The sequence below is a fragment of the Mobula hypostoma genome, chromosome 17, assembly GCF_963921235.1.
Source record: "Mobula hypostoma chromosome 17, sMobHyp1.1, whole genome shotgun sequence".
NCBI classification, from domain to species: domain Eukaryota; kingdom Metazoa; phylum Chordata; class Chondrichthyes; order Myliobatiformes; family Myliobatidae; genus Mobula; species Mobula hypostoma.
Window position 1 is genome coordinate 35376909 of NC_086113.1, and position 17269 is coordinate 35394177.

The 17269-nt window shown below is 40.8% G+C and overlaps 1 protein-coding gene across 5 annotated transcripts in view; it reads right to left on the reverse strand.

Moving 5' to 3' along the window:
* Positions 1-3776: 3776 nt before the first annotated feature.
* The window catches only part of fhod3b (formin homology 2 domain containing 3b), a 591169-nt gene continuing 577676 nt past the window's right edge, over positions 3777-17269 (reverse strand). For all 5 annotated transcript variants that reach the window (XM_063069714.1, XM_063069715.1, XM_063069713.1 and 2 more), the window contains one exon: positions 3777-10761. In XM_063069714.1, coding sequence (XP_062925784.1) covers positions 10679-10761 — 83 coding nt within the window. In that variant the 3' untranslated portion in view covers positions 3777-10678. The remainder of the gene's footprint in view (positions 10762-17269) is intronic.

Genomic DNA, 17269 nt, shown 5'->3' on the forward strand with positions numbered 1-17269 from the left:
GGACATGTATAGAGAAAGATGCTGGAAAAGGGCCAGTAACAATATGAAGGATCCCACTCACCCTGCATAAGGACAGGTTCTCCCAGTCACATCAGGGAGGAGCCTGGATCCACGCCAGGACCACCAGACTCAAAAACAGTTACTCACCCCAAGCAGTAGGGCTAATCAACACCTTTCCCAAACATCTCCACCACTACTTTATTAATTCCTATCAGTTACCTTATGGCGTGGCCAAGTGGTTAAGGTGTCGATCTAGTGATCTGAAGGTCGCTAGTTCGAGCCTCAGCTGAGGCAGCGTGTTGTGTCCTTGAGCAAGGCACTTAACCATACATTGCTCTGCAACGACACCAGTGCCAAGCTGCATTGGCCCTAGTGCCCTTCCCTTGGATAACATCCGTGGCGTGGAGAGGGGAGACTTGCAGCGTGGGCAACTGCCAGTCTTCCATATAACCTTGCCCAGGCCTGCGCCCTGGAAACCTTCCAAGGTGCAAATCCATAGTCTCAGGAGACTGACGGATGCCTATACCTTATGTACAGCACAGCCACACCACCCCCTCTGCCTACCATCCTATCCCTCTGATACAATGTGTAACCTTGAACATTCAGCTCCCAACTACAACCATCGTTCAGCCACAATTCAGTGATGGCCACAACATCACACCTGACAATCTGTAATAGTGCAACAAGATCATCCACCTTATTTCTGATACTCTGTGCATTGAAATGTAACACTTTGAGTGCTGTATTTGCCACCCTTTTTGATTTGCAGTCCTAATGCACTGATACTCACCATGCTGGCTGCAATTTTGCCCTATCATCTACCTGCTCTTCCTTACAGTCTGATAGCTTTTTGACCATCTGTCCTATCCTGAGTCCCTTCACTCCAGTTCCCAACCCCTGCCAAATTTTGTTTAAACCCTCAACAACTCTAACAAACCTGGCCATGAAAATATTGGTCCCCCTCAGGTTCAGGTGCAACCCAGCACTTTTCAACAGGTCATACCTTCCCCAGAAGAGATCCTAATGATCCAAGAATCTGAAGCCCTGCTCCCTGTGCCAGCTTCTCAGCAGCACACTAAACTGCTTAATCATCCCATTTCTACCCTCACTGGCATGTGGCACAGGCAGAAATCCAGAAATTACTGCCCTGGAGGTCCTCCTTCTCAGCTGTCTGCCTTGCTCTCTAAATTCTCTCTTCAGGACCTCTTTGCTTTTCCTTCTCATGCCATTGGTACCAATATGTACCAAGACATCTGGCTGCTCTCGCTCCCCCTCCAAAATGCTGTGGATGCGATCTAAGATGTCCCTGGCCCTGGAACCTGGGAGGCTACATACCATCTGGGTGTCCTGTTCACATCCACAGAATCTCCTGTCTGTTCCCCTGATTATTGAGTCCCCTATCACTACCACTCCCCTCTTCTCCGTCTTTCCCTTCTGCACCTTGGATCCATGCTCATTGCCAGTAACCTGGTTTCTGAGGTATTCCCTAGGGTCGTCGTCCCCCACAACAGTATACTTGTTATTGAGGGGACTGACCACAGGGGTGTTGGTGTTGGTTCTGCATTCACAACGGGTCTGCCTAGAGGAGACATAAATGGAAATGAGAGAAGGGTTGGGGTGGCAGCGAGATGAGCAGTAAGCCTGGGCTTAGAGATAATGAACACCATGGTCATCACAAATCTGAAAAGATTCCTGAAAGTACCTAGCCATTCAGATAGTGTTTGCAGAAAGTCCCAAATGCTGTAAGAGGCCTGAATGGAAGATGGGATGCTGCTCCTTAAGTGTAATCGAGTCTTGTTGAAACAAATAGCCAAAGATGGTGATTGGAAGACCATAACATATAGGAACAAAATTAAGACTGTTTGGCCCATCGAGTCTGCTCTGCCATTTCATCATTTTCCCTCTCAGCCCCAATCTCCTGCCTTCTCCCCATATCCGCTCATGCTCTGACTAATCAAGAATCTATCAGCTTCTGCTTCAAATATACCCAATGACAATGAGCAATGATGTTATTGTCATGTCCCCCTCTTGTGTTTTAGAAGAGATGTCAAGATAATTCTACTAACGGAAGAATCTCAAACTCGGGGACCTGTTACAAGGGGTGGTCATTAAATCAGGCACATGGAGAATTGTCACAGAATGTAGCTATGAAGGATCAAGGGCCAGTGGCTACTCCTGTTTCTGTTCTTAATGTGAAAAACCACTGGAAGCTCAGGGCCAACCTGCATAGTATAGAGGCATTCTGCATTGGGGTCACCTAGTGCACAATTGGTTTCATTGTGAGCATTCTGATATCTTCGTGGAAAGGACAATAGATAGATTCTGGGCCAAGGAAATGAGTTGAATGATAATATCTCTGCTTCAACAAGTGTAAAAATTTTTGTTCCTATGGGGATCTGTAGATCTTCCAGATCCCCTTACGCCACTGCTTCGCTGCCCTGGCATCTGCTCCTTCCAGTGTTCTTAAGGCTCCCAGTGTGCAGGCAGGGTAGAGCGCATTGCAAGGGTAGGTAGCAGACTGCTGGCAGCAATTACAGAATGGAGTCCAGTAGCTGTAAAGCTGTCATTCCCAATGTCTTTGACTGTCAAGTGCAAATTAAAACAATAACTTCAATAAATGATTGAATTATTTTATTGTCCATCTCCTTGTAGCCAAATTCTTACCTTCATTGTATTATACTGCCATTGTGGCGCATGGCCAACTGGTTAGGGCGTTGGACTAGCAATCTGAAGGTCAGGGGTTCCAGCCTCAGCGTGTGTCCTTGAGCAAGGCACTTAACCACACAATGCTCCAGTCTACCCAGCTGAGAATGGGTACCAGCAAAAATGCTGGGAGTTAACCTCATGATAGACTGGTGTCCTATCCGGGGGTGGGTGGGGGGGGGTGGATTCTCGTACCCTCAGTCGCTTAAACCAGCATAAGCACCGGCCTGATGGGCCACAAGGCTCATGACAGACTTTAATTGTACTGCTGTAAGCTGAGTCCCCATCCTGAAGCCTGTGTAGGCTCGCACTGTAGGCAACATTGAACATTGACATGCAAAAGATACCACTACCAATACCACCCTGCAAACCAGAACTTCCACAGAAAAACGCAGCAAGGTTACTGCGTCAGCATTGGCATCACTTCAGGAGCCATGGCATATTAACATAAACACAGGAAAATCTGCAGATGCTGGAAATTCAGAGTGACACACACAAGATGCAGAAGGAACTCAACAGGTCAGGCAGCATCAATGGAAATGAGTGAACAGTTGACATTTCAGGTCGAGACCCCTTCTTCAGGACTGAGAGGGAAGAGGAGGGAAGACTGAACTAAAAGGTGGGGGAGGGGAAAGAAACTGGCTGGAAGGTGTTCAGTGAAGCCAAATGGGTGGGAAAGGTCAAGAGCTGGAAAAGAAAGAATCTGAGAGGAGAGGAGAGTGGACAATAGGAAAAGGGGAGGGAGGAGGCGATTCAGGTGAGAAAAAGGTAAAAGGTCAGAATGGGGAATAGAAGGTGGGGGGAATTTTTGTTCATCAGAAAGAGAAATTGATATTCATGTCAACAGGTTGGAGGATACCATATAATAATGGCATTTTCATTTGACCAATTCCACAATCTCACCTCAGAGTTGGGACTGGTCAGAAGTTAGATTAAGAAAATTATAAGTTATGGTGAGAAAAAATATTCTTAAAATCTTCTAGAAGTTACTAACTGGAGAAAATCAAGTGCAAAGTTGTGCCTTCGATTTGCTAAGCTTAATAAATCATGACAAAACAGGAAAAATAGGCTTAATAAAGCTTTATTGCAATATGTTTGTACACAGTACTGTTGCTGCAAACCTTGGAATTGCCAGAGTTATGGAGAGAGTTAAAATATGGGTTTTGTTGCCAGTTTCATAACATTATTTTGAACGGCACCAGAGGACATCGCAGTACTAGTTGAAAGCCGCATGTACAGAGGGTTAGGATCAAGTGGACTGACGCTTTAACCCACTGGTAATGTGGCATCAAGGCTTCCTAAAGCTGAATATACAGTATGTTATCTGTGGAGTAAAGTTCTACAACAGTAGTTTCAAGTTCTTAAAGTAAAAACACAAGACATATGCAATTTCACACACAGATGTAACATGTAAGAAACTCCCTTATCTATTATGAGCAATTCATGAAGTGAATAAATGACCATGCATGGCTTTTTTTTTAAATTACAATTCACAGAATAACACTGCAACCAGTGTGTCTGATTTATCTTACACTATACTACACAGAAACATCATGAAGAGTGACATTTACACAACTGTACAGCATTATCCTTCTTTATTTTTATTGTTCTTAGAAACTTGCCCTTTCTACTTTACAAGACTTCTTTAAAAACTCCTATTTTCTTTACAATTCCCCCCCATATTAATATAAAATGGTGTTAATATTTCTGAAGATATTTTCAAATTAAGCAAAAATTGTGTACATTTATTTCTTTCTCCTTTAACCACAAGTGGAGATGACTATTTGTGGTGTTGCTTCAGTGTTTAAAAGTTTGAGTATGTTCAGACCAGGATACCACAAGACTTTGTTCCAGCAGACCTTGGGAAGGACTGGTAAACTATATATAGCCTGATCATATGCATCGCTATATCAGTAAAAGTGCAGAGTTTGTGAGGAAGCCTGGCCTCGGGTTGAAAAGGATTACATCTTGAGAGTTTCTTTCTCAAAACACATGCTCGCTTTTTTGGGGATAAAAAGCAAATAAATTCAACTTTTTCCACACACACCAGGAAGCTTCATTACAGACTACGTAACCTTAGAAGAATCCAATGCTTGTGTTGCCAATATAATGCAGTCACCTTTTGCATTCCAAGTTAAAGAGACAGTTGCTATGTTGCAGGCCAAGACTAGGCTAATATATTAAAGGGAAATCTTTCTGTGCCTAGCCATATTTGAGGTATTATCAGGTAGTAGCTCTGTGTTCTTATTAAAGACAAATAGCACTGAGGAAGTCAATCTTAATACTGACATCTGGAAAGTACAAATTGACTTTTGAGTATTTGAAAAACAAGTTTTACCAACACCATAACTACCATAAAATAAATTGAAAAGCCTGAAGAGAAATGAGAAACTATTGGCAGTGCTGCAATAATTTCAATGTCATTTTAAACCAGGCAATACCAATTTAGCAATGTTAAAATATCAAATACTTGTGATGGCTTTTAAAAAATCAGAAAGGTAATTATTTTAGCACATGACAAAATGCAAAAAGATTAGTAATACCAAGATGAAAAGCAAATCGTTCAAAGTTCCATAGGACTGTTCAGAAAAAAATGTAACATTTAAAGGGTATGAGTTGTATTATTTTATGAAAGTTTTTGTAGCAGAAATCCAAAACATCCTTTTGATCTGTTGATGGTATTAAGAGTATTCTGCTTGAGCAGACTAGAATTTTTTTGCAGCCTAGCTATTCTAATTCTATGGGCTCAGTAGTTGTGGGGGGGGGGGTGCGAGTTTACTTTATTCAAGTTAGGAATCTTGGAAGAACAATTTTCCTGGACATTGAGCAACTTTTTTCATTTTTCTCTCTCTGGTTACTGCTTGTAAAAAGTCTGATTGACAGCAGGCCAGCTGCATAATGGGACTGAAGATGGATCAATTGCAGTTTTCCATTCTGACGGCTGGTAGGTGTTTCTTGGTGTTGTAAGAGGGAGAAGGCAGAAGCGAGAGCAGAGTGATTGGTGGAAAGCAAGATTTAAATGCTGCTTTTTTTTTTGTCGGTAAGCTTTCGTAATGCAATTAAGCTATGGATGTTTTCACCAGCTGAGTTTCCCCAGGGTCAGAGCAACTGAGCTGCCTATGACTAAAAATATAACCTCTTGAAATGTTTAAATATCCAAATATCCATTCCTTTTGGATTTCTCGGTTCTTCATCCTTGTCACATACCAAGTAAAACCGAGTTTGGTGGGACATCTGCAGATGGTGGTATTGCAAACGCCTTCAACCCTTGTTCTTTATGGTGGTAGACTTTGTATGGCGGGAGTAGTATAGCTGAGGAACTGTAGATGCATTTTATAGATGGTATACACTGCAGCTGTGATGCTTTGATGTTGAAGAAAATTATTATATAAAACGGAAGATAAAAGTTCCTGTCAAGTAGGCTGGGAGTTGTCAGCTGTGCTGAATCCCTGTTTCAGGCTTTTTCTAAATTTCTTCCCAGGTGTTGCTTTGTATCTCCAAGGCCAGGTGTCTGTTATTATGACTGATAGGTACTCTGCCATTTCACTCCATGTATTATAGCACCTATTGTAACATTGATGTGAATTTTCTCAGTAACTGTCTAAAATAGTAGCTGTAAAAATCTGTGACATAGCTGCAGATTATAATCTCATTTACCATTGAATGAGAATTCATTTCCAATAGCTTTTCACTGTAAGTATTATTATTTGTGCACTTATTTACCTTTGTAATGAGGGGCCAAATGGTTGCACTGTGGTTAGCATAACACTTTACAGCTACAGTGATTGGGGTTTAATTTTGGCCACTGTCTCTGTATGTTCTCCCTGTGACTGTGTGGCTTTCCTCAGGGTGCTCTGGTTTCCTCCCACATTCTAAAGTCACATGGGTTAGGGTTAGTAAGCTGCAGACATGCTATGTTGGTGCCAGAAGCATCGCGACACATACAGGCTGCCTCAGCACATTCTCGGACTCTGTTGGTTGCTGACCCAAATGATATATTTTGCTGTACCATATATTTTGATCTACATGTGACAAATAAGCTAATCTTCTACATTCCAGTATTATCTATATGTAGGCATCTTCTGGTGCACTACATAAATATTGATCAATTCCACTCTTCTAAACCCCTGATTTACAAGTACAAGTCAAAGATTGGGCATTCTCCAGAGACTACTATACGTTCAAGCACTACAATTGCTTTGCACCACTTACAAAACACACACCAGCTCCATTTACCTGGATGAATTCTATCTACAAATGCATTGAAGTTACTTGACTAAGGCTAATCCAACAGTTCATCTCTTACACCTAATCTCTATCATCAAGATCAGGGCTGTAGGCACATAGGAATACCACACCTATAGGTTCCCCCCCCCCCCCCCAAGTCAAACAACATCCTGACTGGGAACTTCATAGCCCATTCATATCATGGGTGTGAATTCTAGAGCTTCAACTGACTTGTTTGACATTATTTCACCAAAAGGACTGTAGTATTTCAAAGTAATGGCTTATCATCAACCTAAGGGATAGGCAATAAATACCAGCCTTGCTAGCTACACTCCTTCCTACTCCGATCCAAAACTAAACAAGTTGAAATGAATAAAAATAATCCAATTTTGACTTCTGCCTGGTTTAAATGAGGCATGGGGCTGCCAGAGGGAGTATCTGGAGAAAAAGGTTCAATTTTGGTATTATGGTAAAAGCAACTGGTAATTCTTTGGATGACACATAATAACAAGATTAAACTGGCATATTTTCTACAGATCAAGACACAACTAGCCCCATGCTTCATTTACAAAGTTAGTTCCAGAATACTCTACATAAGTTAGCTTTTTATTAACTTGTTGCTGTTTGGTCACATTTATCAATTAATATTAGAGATGATAAATGTATCTTAGGCTACCTGTTCGATTAATCCTCTATTTTTTATCTAACATATACAGACAAACAAATTAATCTCAGTTTGATTGGTTTAGCCTTCTCTCTCTCTAGAGTTTCACCAACTACCAGGAACAGCTACTTCCTAATGTTAATAGCTTCAGTGATCATGGTTTTGTTCCATCTTTGGAGTTGGTACAAGTGACAGAGCTTCAAATATACCAATGCCAAAAAGAGCAAAAGCATCCAGTCATGGTGAGTTCCCTTTCATCAAAACAATGCTGAACTTAAGTGATATTGGAGAGAACATATGCCCCTACATCTCATCATTAAGTTGCTCAGGAGGGTGAGGTGTAGAAACAACTAGTAATTTAATTCAAAGAATTACAGACTGATTTCTGAAATTTAAAAAAAGTACATTACGTAGAAACTAGCTATCATCTTCCTTCATTTACATTTAGAAACTCCATCCTTGACACAGTTTGCTGCTTGCAGTCCATGATGTTTTGAGTTAAAATCTGTCAGATCTTATGCTTTCTTCTCCCTGCCTCCCACCTCATTAAAAGCCTTGCCACATCAGCACCAACATATTCCACTGCTCCGTCAAACAAAACATATACTCACAAAGCACAAAACCATTATTCTTGCTAAAGAAATTAATAATTAAATTACCTGAATTACAGAATAGATTTCATTAACATTAAGCCAGAGTGAGAAATGGATTTCCCTCCCGAGCAGAAGAGAATTTAGGTTTTAAACTGGCACCTTCACAGCACCAAGATGAGGAATGCAATGTGCAGATTTAAATATTTCTATAATTGACAAAACTTTAAAAAAGAAACTTTATTGACTTGGTAGAACAATGTCACAGCCAGAACCAGCTCATGGCACATATATAAAAAATAAAATTCTTGGCCCAGCCACTTTTACCCTTGAATTTACTCATCGTTTCTACACTCAACACTATGACATTTTCAAAACGTTGGGTAGGGACAAGGCTATATTAAAACAAAACTACAATATTATCCAATACTGATGGAAAGATTATTGACTTGAGAAAGTAACTCTGTACCTGTCTCAACAAATGCTACTTGACCTGTTATTTTGGAGCCTCATATTGCTGCAAAATCTAATAAAATTTGCTTGCATCCATTCAATGTTTTATTGACTTTCATGTGACACCACTACCCCTCAATGATATTTATCATACTCTCTATACATTAATAAGACTCTACCACTATACCTAAACTTTTTTGTGAGAGCTTTTTGTCAACCTTTGAGTAAATATTTCTTTCTGATTGCTACTCTTTAAGCTCTAGCTTCAAAGACATTTAAAGAAAATCTCTCTTCAAACGAAGTTCTGAACTAACTGCTTAAAAATCTAACCCCTTGAAAGCTTCAAAACTAGCTTCAAATGATATTCAGTTACAACTCAAAATATTCTCAGTACTTAACTGAAAATATCCTGGGTCGACATGGTCATGAATCTTCATAACATATTAAAAAATAACACATGACATATTTTATTCAAGTGAGCATCTCTGATGCTTATTAATATGTTTAGGGACTTGTCCTAAGCCAGCACAACAGTGAGTGTTGAGGGTTCCTTTACCTGTATAGGTAGTAAATAATTTAACCAACTCGAAGCAAACTAGGCAAATAAGCAGATTTATATCTTCCATTCCTCACTGGTCATAACCAATCCAACTACTCAAGCCAAATAATCAAGTTCGAGAATCTATTTTCTGTATTAATCTAATTTGAGGAAGCAAAACTAATGCACATTATGCTAAGGAATTGAGGACTGTTTATGCATTATCAGGAATCAACTTAATGGCTTGTTTTTATGTCAAGTGATTTCATTCTCAGATGCAATACACATGCATGCTGTTACTGAAGCAGTCAAAACTTTGCAGGTTTTTATACAAGAATAGTACCTTTGCAGAATTTATGTTTTCATTAACCTTTTGAAATATCCCTTTTTGCCACAACTGCTCCCTTTATTTCAAAGTTCAAGCCAAAATGGGGTATCCAGACCAACAACTGCCATGCCATTCTGGAATCAAGGAAGTGTAAGCCATGGCTGCCCACAGCATATTGGGAACACTGCTATATCTTAAAAATTTAGCTGCCGAATGCTCTTGGAACTTTCTATATTTTGTGAATGATTAAATTTAATTTGTTCTGAGCTCTAATTAACAGCTAATTAACAAAGTCCATGTGCAAATATCCCACCATGAACATTTATTTCTTGAGGCACCAATGCATTCTGTGCCATTAGGATGCTCATAATCAATTTCCCCCCCATAGCAAATCTACTCTTACTGAAAATGGTCAAAGAAGTTTTACTACAATACTTATGTTAAAAACAGCTACGACATTTATTATTTAAAAATGGGAATTTAACCTTTACAAATATCATCCCTTTCAACCTTGAATAATTAAATCAATTGCTGAATACAGTGATGCCTATTGCCTGTATGGGTACCTTAAATCTCCTTGCTTACCCAGCATTCCATAAAACTTTAGAAGGCATTCCTAGAACATAGAATATAAAACAATGGCAATGATACTCCCAAGAAAATAATGCCATTACCAAAGAGGCCTACAAAAATAATACTATTTAGAATTGAATGTTTCCTTGTTAGGTTGTACTAAATCCCTTTTTTGGATGCAGGTCAGATTTGTGGCCAGCCAACATCAGCACACTGTCTCCTTAAGGCCTGGTTCTTACACTGAAATGGTGCATTACTGCTACACAAATAGGTCACAAGTAAAGCCAATGTAAACATAACACATACAACAGCTTACCCATTAAAGTTTTCTAATCACTTCAGTTAGATTTTTTAAAAAGCAATACTTTTACCTAGGAATAAATACTTCCAAACAATCCTGTTTTTTTTAAAAAAGCTGTCAGAACTTTAGTGCCAAATGCGCCATCTCTTTCTAGCTCATTTCTCATATGCATCATATGATGAATGGAGCTGGGTGATGACTGGATACCATGAGCAGCAAATGGTTGCCAGTTGAATGTTTTTAGCTGTGCCTTGTTCGAGAGCAAGTGATGCTATCTGTTTGATTTCATGCTTGGTACTCTTCACACTTGCATCTCAGAAGTGCTGACCAAACCAAGTGCTTTGGCTTCTTCTGGTGTCAAGCCATTCTTTAATGTTCTTCTTACTGTAAGAGGGAAATAGAGATACATTAAGATCACACTGTTATTCTAGAAATTGCAGTTTCAGAAATTCTGGTTTAAAAATCCATCTTTACAAATCCTTGTGATATTTGTAAAGCAATGCAAGCAATGAGAAAGCACACAAGGGAAAGGATAAAAAATGGTCAGGAAAACAAAGTAAATCAATCCGAATAAAAGTAAATTATATGTTAAACAGGACTGTCTATATGCTCTCTGTGACATTCAGCCACAATTTGTAGATGGACAAACAACAAAACTGGACTGATGACTAATCAGTCTTCAGTTTTATGAAATGCGTGAGTGCAACAAGTCATGAGTGATTCAATGCCACATATTAAAACTATTGAAGGCTCCTTTCAATAACTTGAGGATTGAGTAGGTTGCTGAAACAGAAATTGGCCAGATTGCCTTCATTTTGCTTTCACTGGAAAAGGAATAACTAGGCATGTTTTCATTTTCTGCATAATTTCGATTTGAACAGACTGGCTAAAACTGCATTTATTCCTTCAGTGCTACAACACAGATATTGTGAGAAAGTCAGTATTGCTATGTCAAGTGGATTCAAGCTGCAGGCCGAATCAAAGCAGTGGGGTCTAGGCCTCAGAGTGTATTGAAACGACAGAACTTGATGCTTGGACGATGATTTAAGTGCCAGGCCGAATCAGGAAGATCGGGTACAGGCTGAATTGAGGCAGCGGGGTTGAAGCAACTGAACCTGATTTTCGATGACAATTTAGGCGCCGGGCCAGATTGAAAAGATCAGTGTGTCAAGGCCCGAGGCAAAGGATCAGTTGCAGACATCCCACCCTGCAAAAACTCATTTCAGAGAGGTAGCACCATCAATTTGCAGGAGACTTCCGGGAGAGGTGGGATGTCTTCAATAGAGTAGCTCCTTAGCAGCCGGCCAGCTAGTTTAAATAACGTTAGCTATGCTAATGAACGAATGACACCTGTTAAACTCACCTCAACACGTCTTTTGCAGTCTTAACCCACCATGGGCAATAGAAAAGTCACTGTTGCAAACAGTGCAGCGAGCAACACATTTGACCCCTATTAGGCAGGGGTACACTTTAGTGTAGTCTGGGGTGACGTACTGTACGTTTTATATATTTTTTGGAACACTCTGCCATGGCGCGCTCTCTCTCTCTCTCATAGTCACTCTCTCGCGCTCTCTCTGTCACTTGCTTTCTCTCTCACTCGCTTGCTTGCTCTCTCTCTCTCTCGCTCGCTCTCTCTCGCTCTCGCCCTCTCTCGCGCTCGCTTGCTTGCTCTCGCTCTCTCGTGCTTTGTCTCACTCGCTCTCAAAAAAATTGATTTCCGTGATATTGTATATAATTTGTGGGCATCAGGGAGCCACTATTCCAATGCGGGAGACTCCTGGAACTTCCGGGGGAGGTGGGACGTCTGCAGTTGGTTCAACTCGCTGCGCTGCTCTGCTCTGAACTAAGGGTCTGTGATTGGACTGTTTGTGGACTTCAGTTCAGTAAATGCTTGCATTTATTGTTTGCTTGATTTGATTCTTTCTCTGTATGTTGGGAGTTTGACAGTCTTTGTTTTTAAAATGGGTTCTTTTGGTTTTCTTTGTTCAATGGCTGCCTGTTAGGAGACAAATCTCAAGTTTGTATAATGTATACATACTTCAATAATAAATATACCTTGGACTTTGAAGTAGCTCATTATATCTCGTGGATGTATGGAGTAAATGAACTTATCTTGAGGTAATTGATTATGCATGATGAGGATGTATGAAGTGAGCTGACCAGGATAATATTTCCAGCAGAAGAAGATAGCTGTAAAGTACAAACCTCATCTTTTAACCATATGAAGTTCTTCAGAGATGCTTGAACAGCTCAAACAGCCACAGGTACTTTGGTATAGAAGTGGGAGCAACTCTGACCTGACCCACGGAAATGCTTACCAATACACATTTAATGCTGCTTAGTATGTACACGATACCATGCTGTAGCTTCAGCAGATCAGTCTTACCTATGCCAGCTGCTGCTCCAGGTATGTTTTGACTCAAATCATGGTCAACTAGTTTGTGGATGAGTGAAAGGTGAAGGAAAACTGAGTGTGACATTTCAAAATCTGAGGGAATAAAGTATATTAGAAACTAAGGGGGGGCAAGACAAGGTAGTTGTTTTTACTAGTAGGCAAGTCTTGAATAGATTAGGGAGTCTTGAATTAATCGATTAGGGAACAATCACTTAGAGTGGAGGCACATAGAAATGTCTTCTCAAAGAGGATGGCGATCTCCGGAATTCTCTTCTCCCAAAGGTGAAGAGTAGATTCACGAGGAGATAATAAAAAGAAAAAAGACAAGATTATTGGAGGTCTTGATTACACAAGGAAGAGTTGGAACAGGCAAGATCTGCTATCTTCAGAAGTGAAAGGAGACTGAGAGGTGATATGATAGATGTATATAAAAATACCAGAGATATGGATAGGATTGTTTGTCGATGTCTGTTTATCATGGTAGAGATGCTTCCCTCTAGAAACACAGGTTTAAGGTGAGAAGAAGATTAAAGGGGAACTGAATGGTAACATTTTCCACATAAATGAAGAGTTGGGGAGGCATCTGGGCAGGTACTTGAATGAGCACAGCAGAGAAAGGTGTAGAATTAATGCAGCCAGGTGATATTAGTATAGATAAACAGAGATGCCGTCGGCCAAGGAGTTTTTTCTGTGCCATACAACTCTGTGACTGTTGTCTGTGGTGAATTGGTACAGAAGAGCAGTAGCTTGAGACAAATCAATAATGATAATATTGAATGTTAGGGGTGCTTGCCAAGCTGAGTATTCCTGCCCTACTTCCCTACATTTTAAACTGACAAAATCATTATAACAAACAATAGAAAGATTAATCCAATATTTGTTGGATTGAGGTTCATTTAGAAGGTTCTGTGATTAAGTCCTACTCTTGAAGCTTGAACGGAAAGGTCAAAGCTGTTGATCCAGTGTCATGAGATGCTGAACTGAAGTACCTATTTGGGTTCAAGTCAAAACATCACAGAAATTAGTCCATAATGACCAGTGGGCACCCTTCCAATATTAATCCCATCGTCCAGCACTTGGTCCAGAGTCTTCTATGCGTAACTGATTCAAATGTTCATCAAAGCTACTTCATAAATGCAATCAGTGACCCAACTTCACACACAAAAAGCTGGAGCAACTCAGCAGGCCAGACAGCATCTATGGAAAATCCACTTTTCCATAGATGTTTCTGGCCTGCTGAGTTCCTCCAGCATTTTGTGTGTGTTGCTTGGATTTCCAACATCTGCAGATTTTCTCCTGTTAGTGACCCGGCTTCAACCATTCTGTATTCCAGATACTTTACGCTCTGAGTGAAAAAGGTCTTTCTTTACCATAGAACCATAGAAACTACAGCACAGAAACAGGCCCTTTGGCCCTTCTTGACTGTGCCGAACCATTTTCTGCCTAGTCCCACTGACCTGCACACGGACCATATCCCTCCATACACCTCCCATCCATGTATCTGTCCAATTTATTCTTAAATGTTAAAAAAGAACCCGCATTTACCACCTCGTCTGGCAGCTCATTCCATACTCCCACCACTCTCTGTGTGAAGAAGCCCCCCCTAATGTTCCCTTTAAACTTCTTCCCCCTTACCCTTAACCCATGTCCTCTGTTTTTTTTCTCCCCTTGCCTCAGTGGAAAACGCCTGCTTGCATTCAATCTATCTATACCCATCATAATTTTATATACCTTTAAGAAATCTCCCCTCATTCTTCTACGCTCCAGGGAATAAAGTCCTAACCTATTCTATCTTTCTCTGTAACTGAGTTTCTCAAGTCCCGGCAACATCCTTGTAAACCTTCTCTGCACTCTTTCAACCTTATTTATATCCTTCCTGTAATTTGGTGACCAAAAATGAACACAATACTCCAGATTCGGCCTCACCAATGCCTTATACAACCTCATCATAACATTCCAGCTCTTATACTCAATACTTCGATTAATAAAGGCCAATGTATCAAAAGCTCTCTTTACGACCCTATCTACCTGTGACAACACTTCTAGGGAATTTTGAATCTGTATTCCCAGATCCCTCTGTTCCACTGTACTCCTCAGTGCCTTACCATTAACCTGTATGTTCTACGTTGGTTTGTCCTTCCAACGTGCAATACCTCACACTTATCAGTATTAAACTCCATCTGCCATTTTTCAGCCCATTTTTCCAGCTGGTCCAAGTCCCTCTGCAGGCTCTGAAAACCTTCCTCACTGTCTACTACACCTCCAATCTTTGTATCATCAGCAAACTTGCTGATCCAATTTACCACATTATCATCCAGATCATTGATATAGATGACAAATAACAATGGATCCAGCACTGATCCCTGTGGCACACCACTAGTCACAGGCCTCCACTCAGAGAAGCAATTCTCTACCACCACTCTCTGGCTTCTTCCATCGAGCCAATGTCTAATCCAATTTACCACCTCTCCTTGTATACCTAGCGACTGAATTTTCCTAACTAACCTCCCATGCGGGACCTTGTCAAAGGCCTTACTGAAGTCCATGTAGACAATATCCACTGCCTTCCCTTCATCCACTTTCCTGGTAACCTCCTCGAAAAACTCCAACAGATTGGTCAAACATGATCTACCACGCACAAAGCCATGTTGACTCTCCCTAATAAGCCCCTGTCTATCCAAATGCTTGTAGATTCTGTCTCTTAGTACTCCCTCCAATAACTTATCTACTACTGACGTTAAACTCACCGGCCTATAATTTCCCGGATTACTTTTTGATCCTTTTTTAAACAATGGAACAACATGAGCCACTCTCCAATCCTCCGGCACTTCACCCGTAGACAGCGACATTTTAAATATTTCTGCCAGGGCCCCCGCAATTTCAACACTAGTCTCCTTCACGGTCCGAGGGAACACTCTGTCAGGTCCCGGGGATTTATCCACTTTAATTTTCCTCAAGACAGCAAGCACCTCCTCGTTTTCAATCTGTACAGTTTCCATGGTCTCACTACTTGATTCCCTCAATTTCATAGATTTCATGCCAGCTTCCTTAGTAAATACAGACGCAAAAAACCTATTTAAGATCTCCCCCATTTCCTTTGGTTCAGCACAAAGCCGACCACTCTGATCTTCAAGAGGACCAATTTTATCCCTTACAATCCTTTTGCTCTTAATATACTTGTAAAAGTTCTTTGAATTATCCTTCACTTTGACTGCCAAGGCAACCTCATGTCTTCTTTTAGCCCTCCTGATTTCTTTCTTAAGTATTTTCTTGCACTTCTTATACTCAAGTACCTGATTTACCCCCTGTTTCCTATACATTTCATACAACTCCCTCTTCTTCTTTATCAGAGTTGCAATATCCCTTGAGAACCAAGGTTCCTTATTCCTATTCAATTTGCCTTTAAACCTGACAGGAACATACAAACTCTGCACTCTCAAAATTTCCCCTTTGAAGGCTTCCCACCTACCAATCACATCTTTGCCAGAGAACAACCTGTCCCAATCCACGCTTTTTAGATCCTTTCTCATTTCTTCAAATTTGGCCTTCTTCCAGTTCAGAACCTCAACCCTAGGACCAGATCTATCCTTGTCCATGATCAAATTGAAACTAATGGTGTTATGATCACTGGAACCAAAGTGCTCCCCTACACAGACTTCCGTCACTTGCCCTAATTCGTTTCCTAACAGGAGATCCAATATTGCATCCCCTCTAGTTGATCCCTCTATATACTGATTTAGAAAACTTTCCTGAACACATTTTACAAACTCTAAACCATCTCGACCCCTAACAGTATGGGAGTCCCAATCAATGTATGGAAAATTAAAATCCCCTACCACCACAACTTTATGTTTCTCGTTGACTATTGGGTGGTCTGTAATACAATCCCACTAATGTGGCCATACCTTTCCTGTTTCTCAGCTCCACCCATAAGGACTCAGTAGACAAGCCCTCTAATCTGTCCTGCCTGAGCACTGCTGTAATATTTTCCCTAACAAGCAATGCTACTCCCCCACCTTTCATTCCTCTGCCTTGATCACATCTGAAACATCGGAACCCTGGAATATTAAGCTGCCAGTCCTGCCCCTCCTGTAGCCAAGTTTCACTAATTGCTATAACGTCATAATTCCAAGTGTCAATCCACGCCCTCAACTCATCCGCCTTCCCCACAATACTCCTAGCATTGAAATATATACACCTCAGAAGATTTTTACCACCACTCACAACCTTTCTATCAGCGGATTTGCTTAAACTTTCAATATCATTTATTTTCACCCCAGCCACACTGTCAGCTCTGGCACTCTGGTTCCCATCCCCCTGCAAATCTAGTTTAAAGCCTCCCCAACAGCACTAACAAACCTCCCTGAAAGGATATTGGTCCCCCTGTGGTTCAAGTGTTTATCCCTCTCTAAATCTCTTTCCCCTAAATGTATGTCTTTTAGCCTCATCTCCCTCTGCCATGAGGAAGTTTCTTGCAGTCTGCTGTCATATTTCATA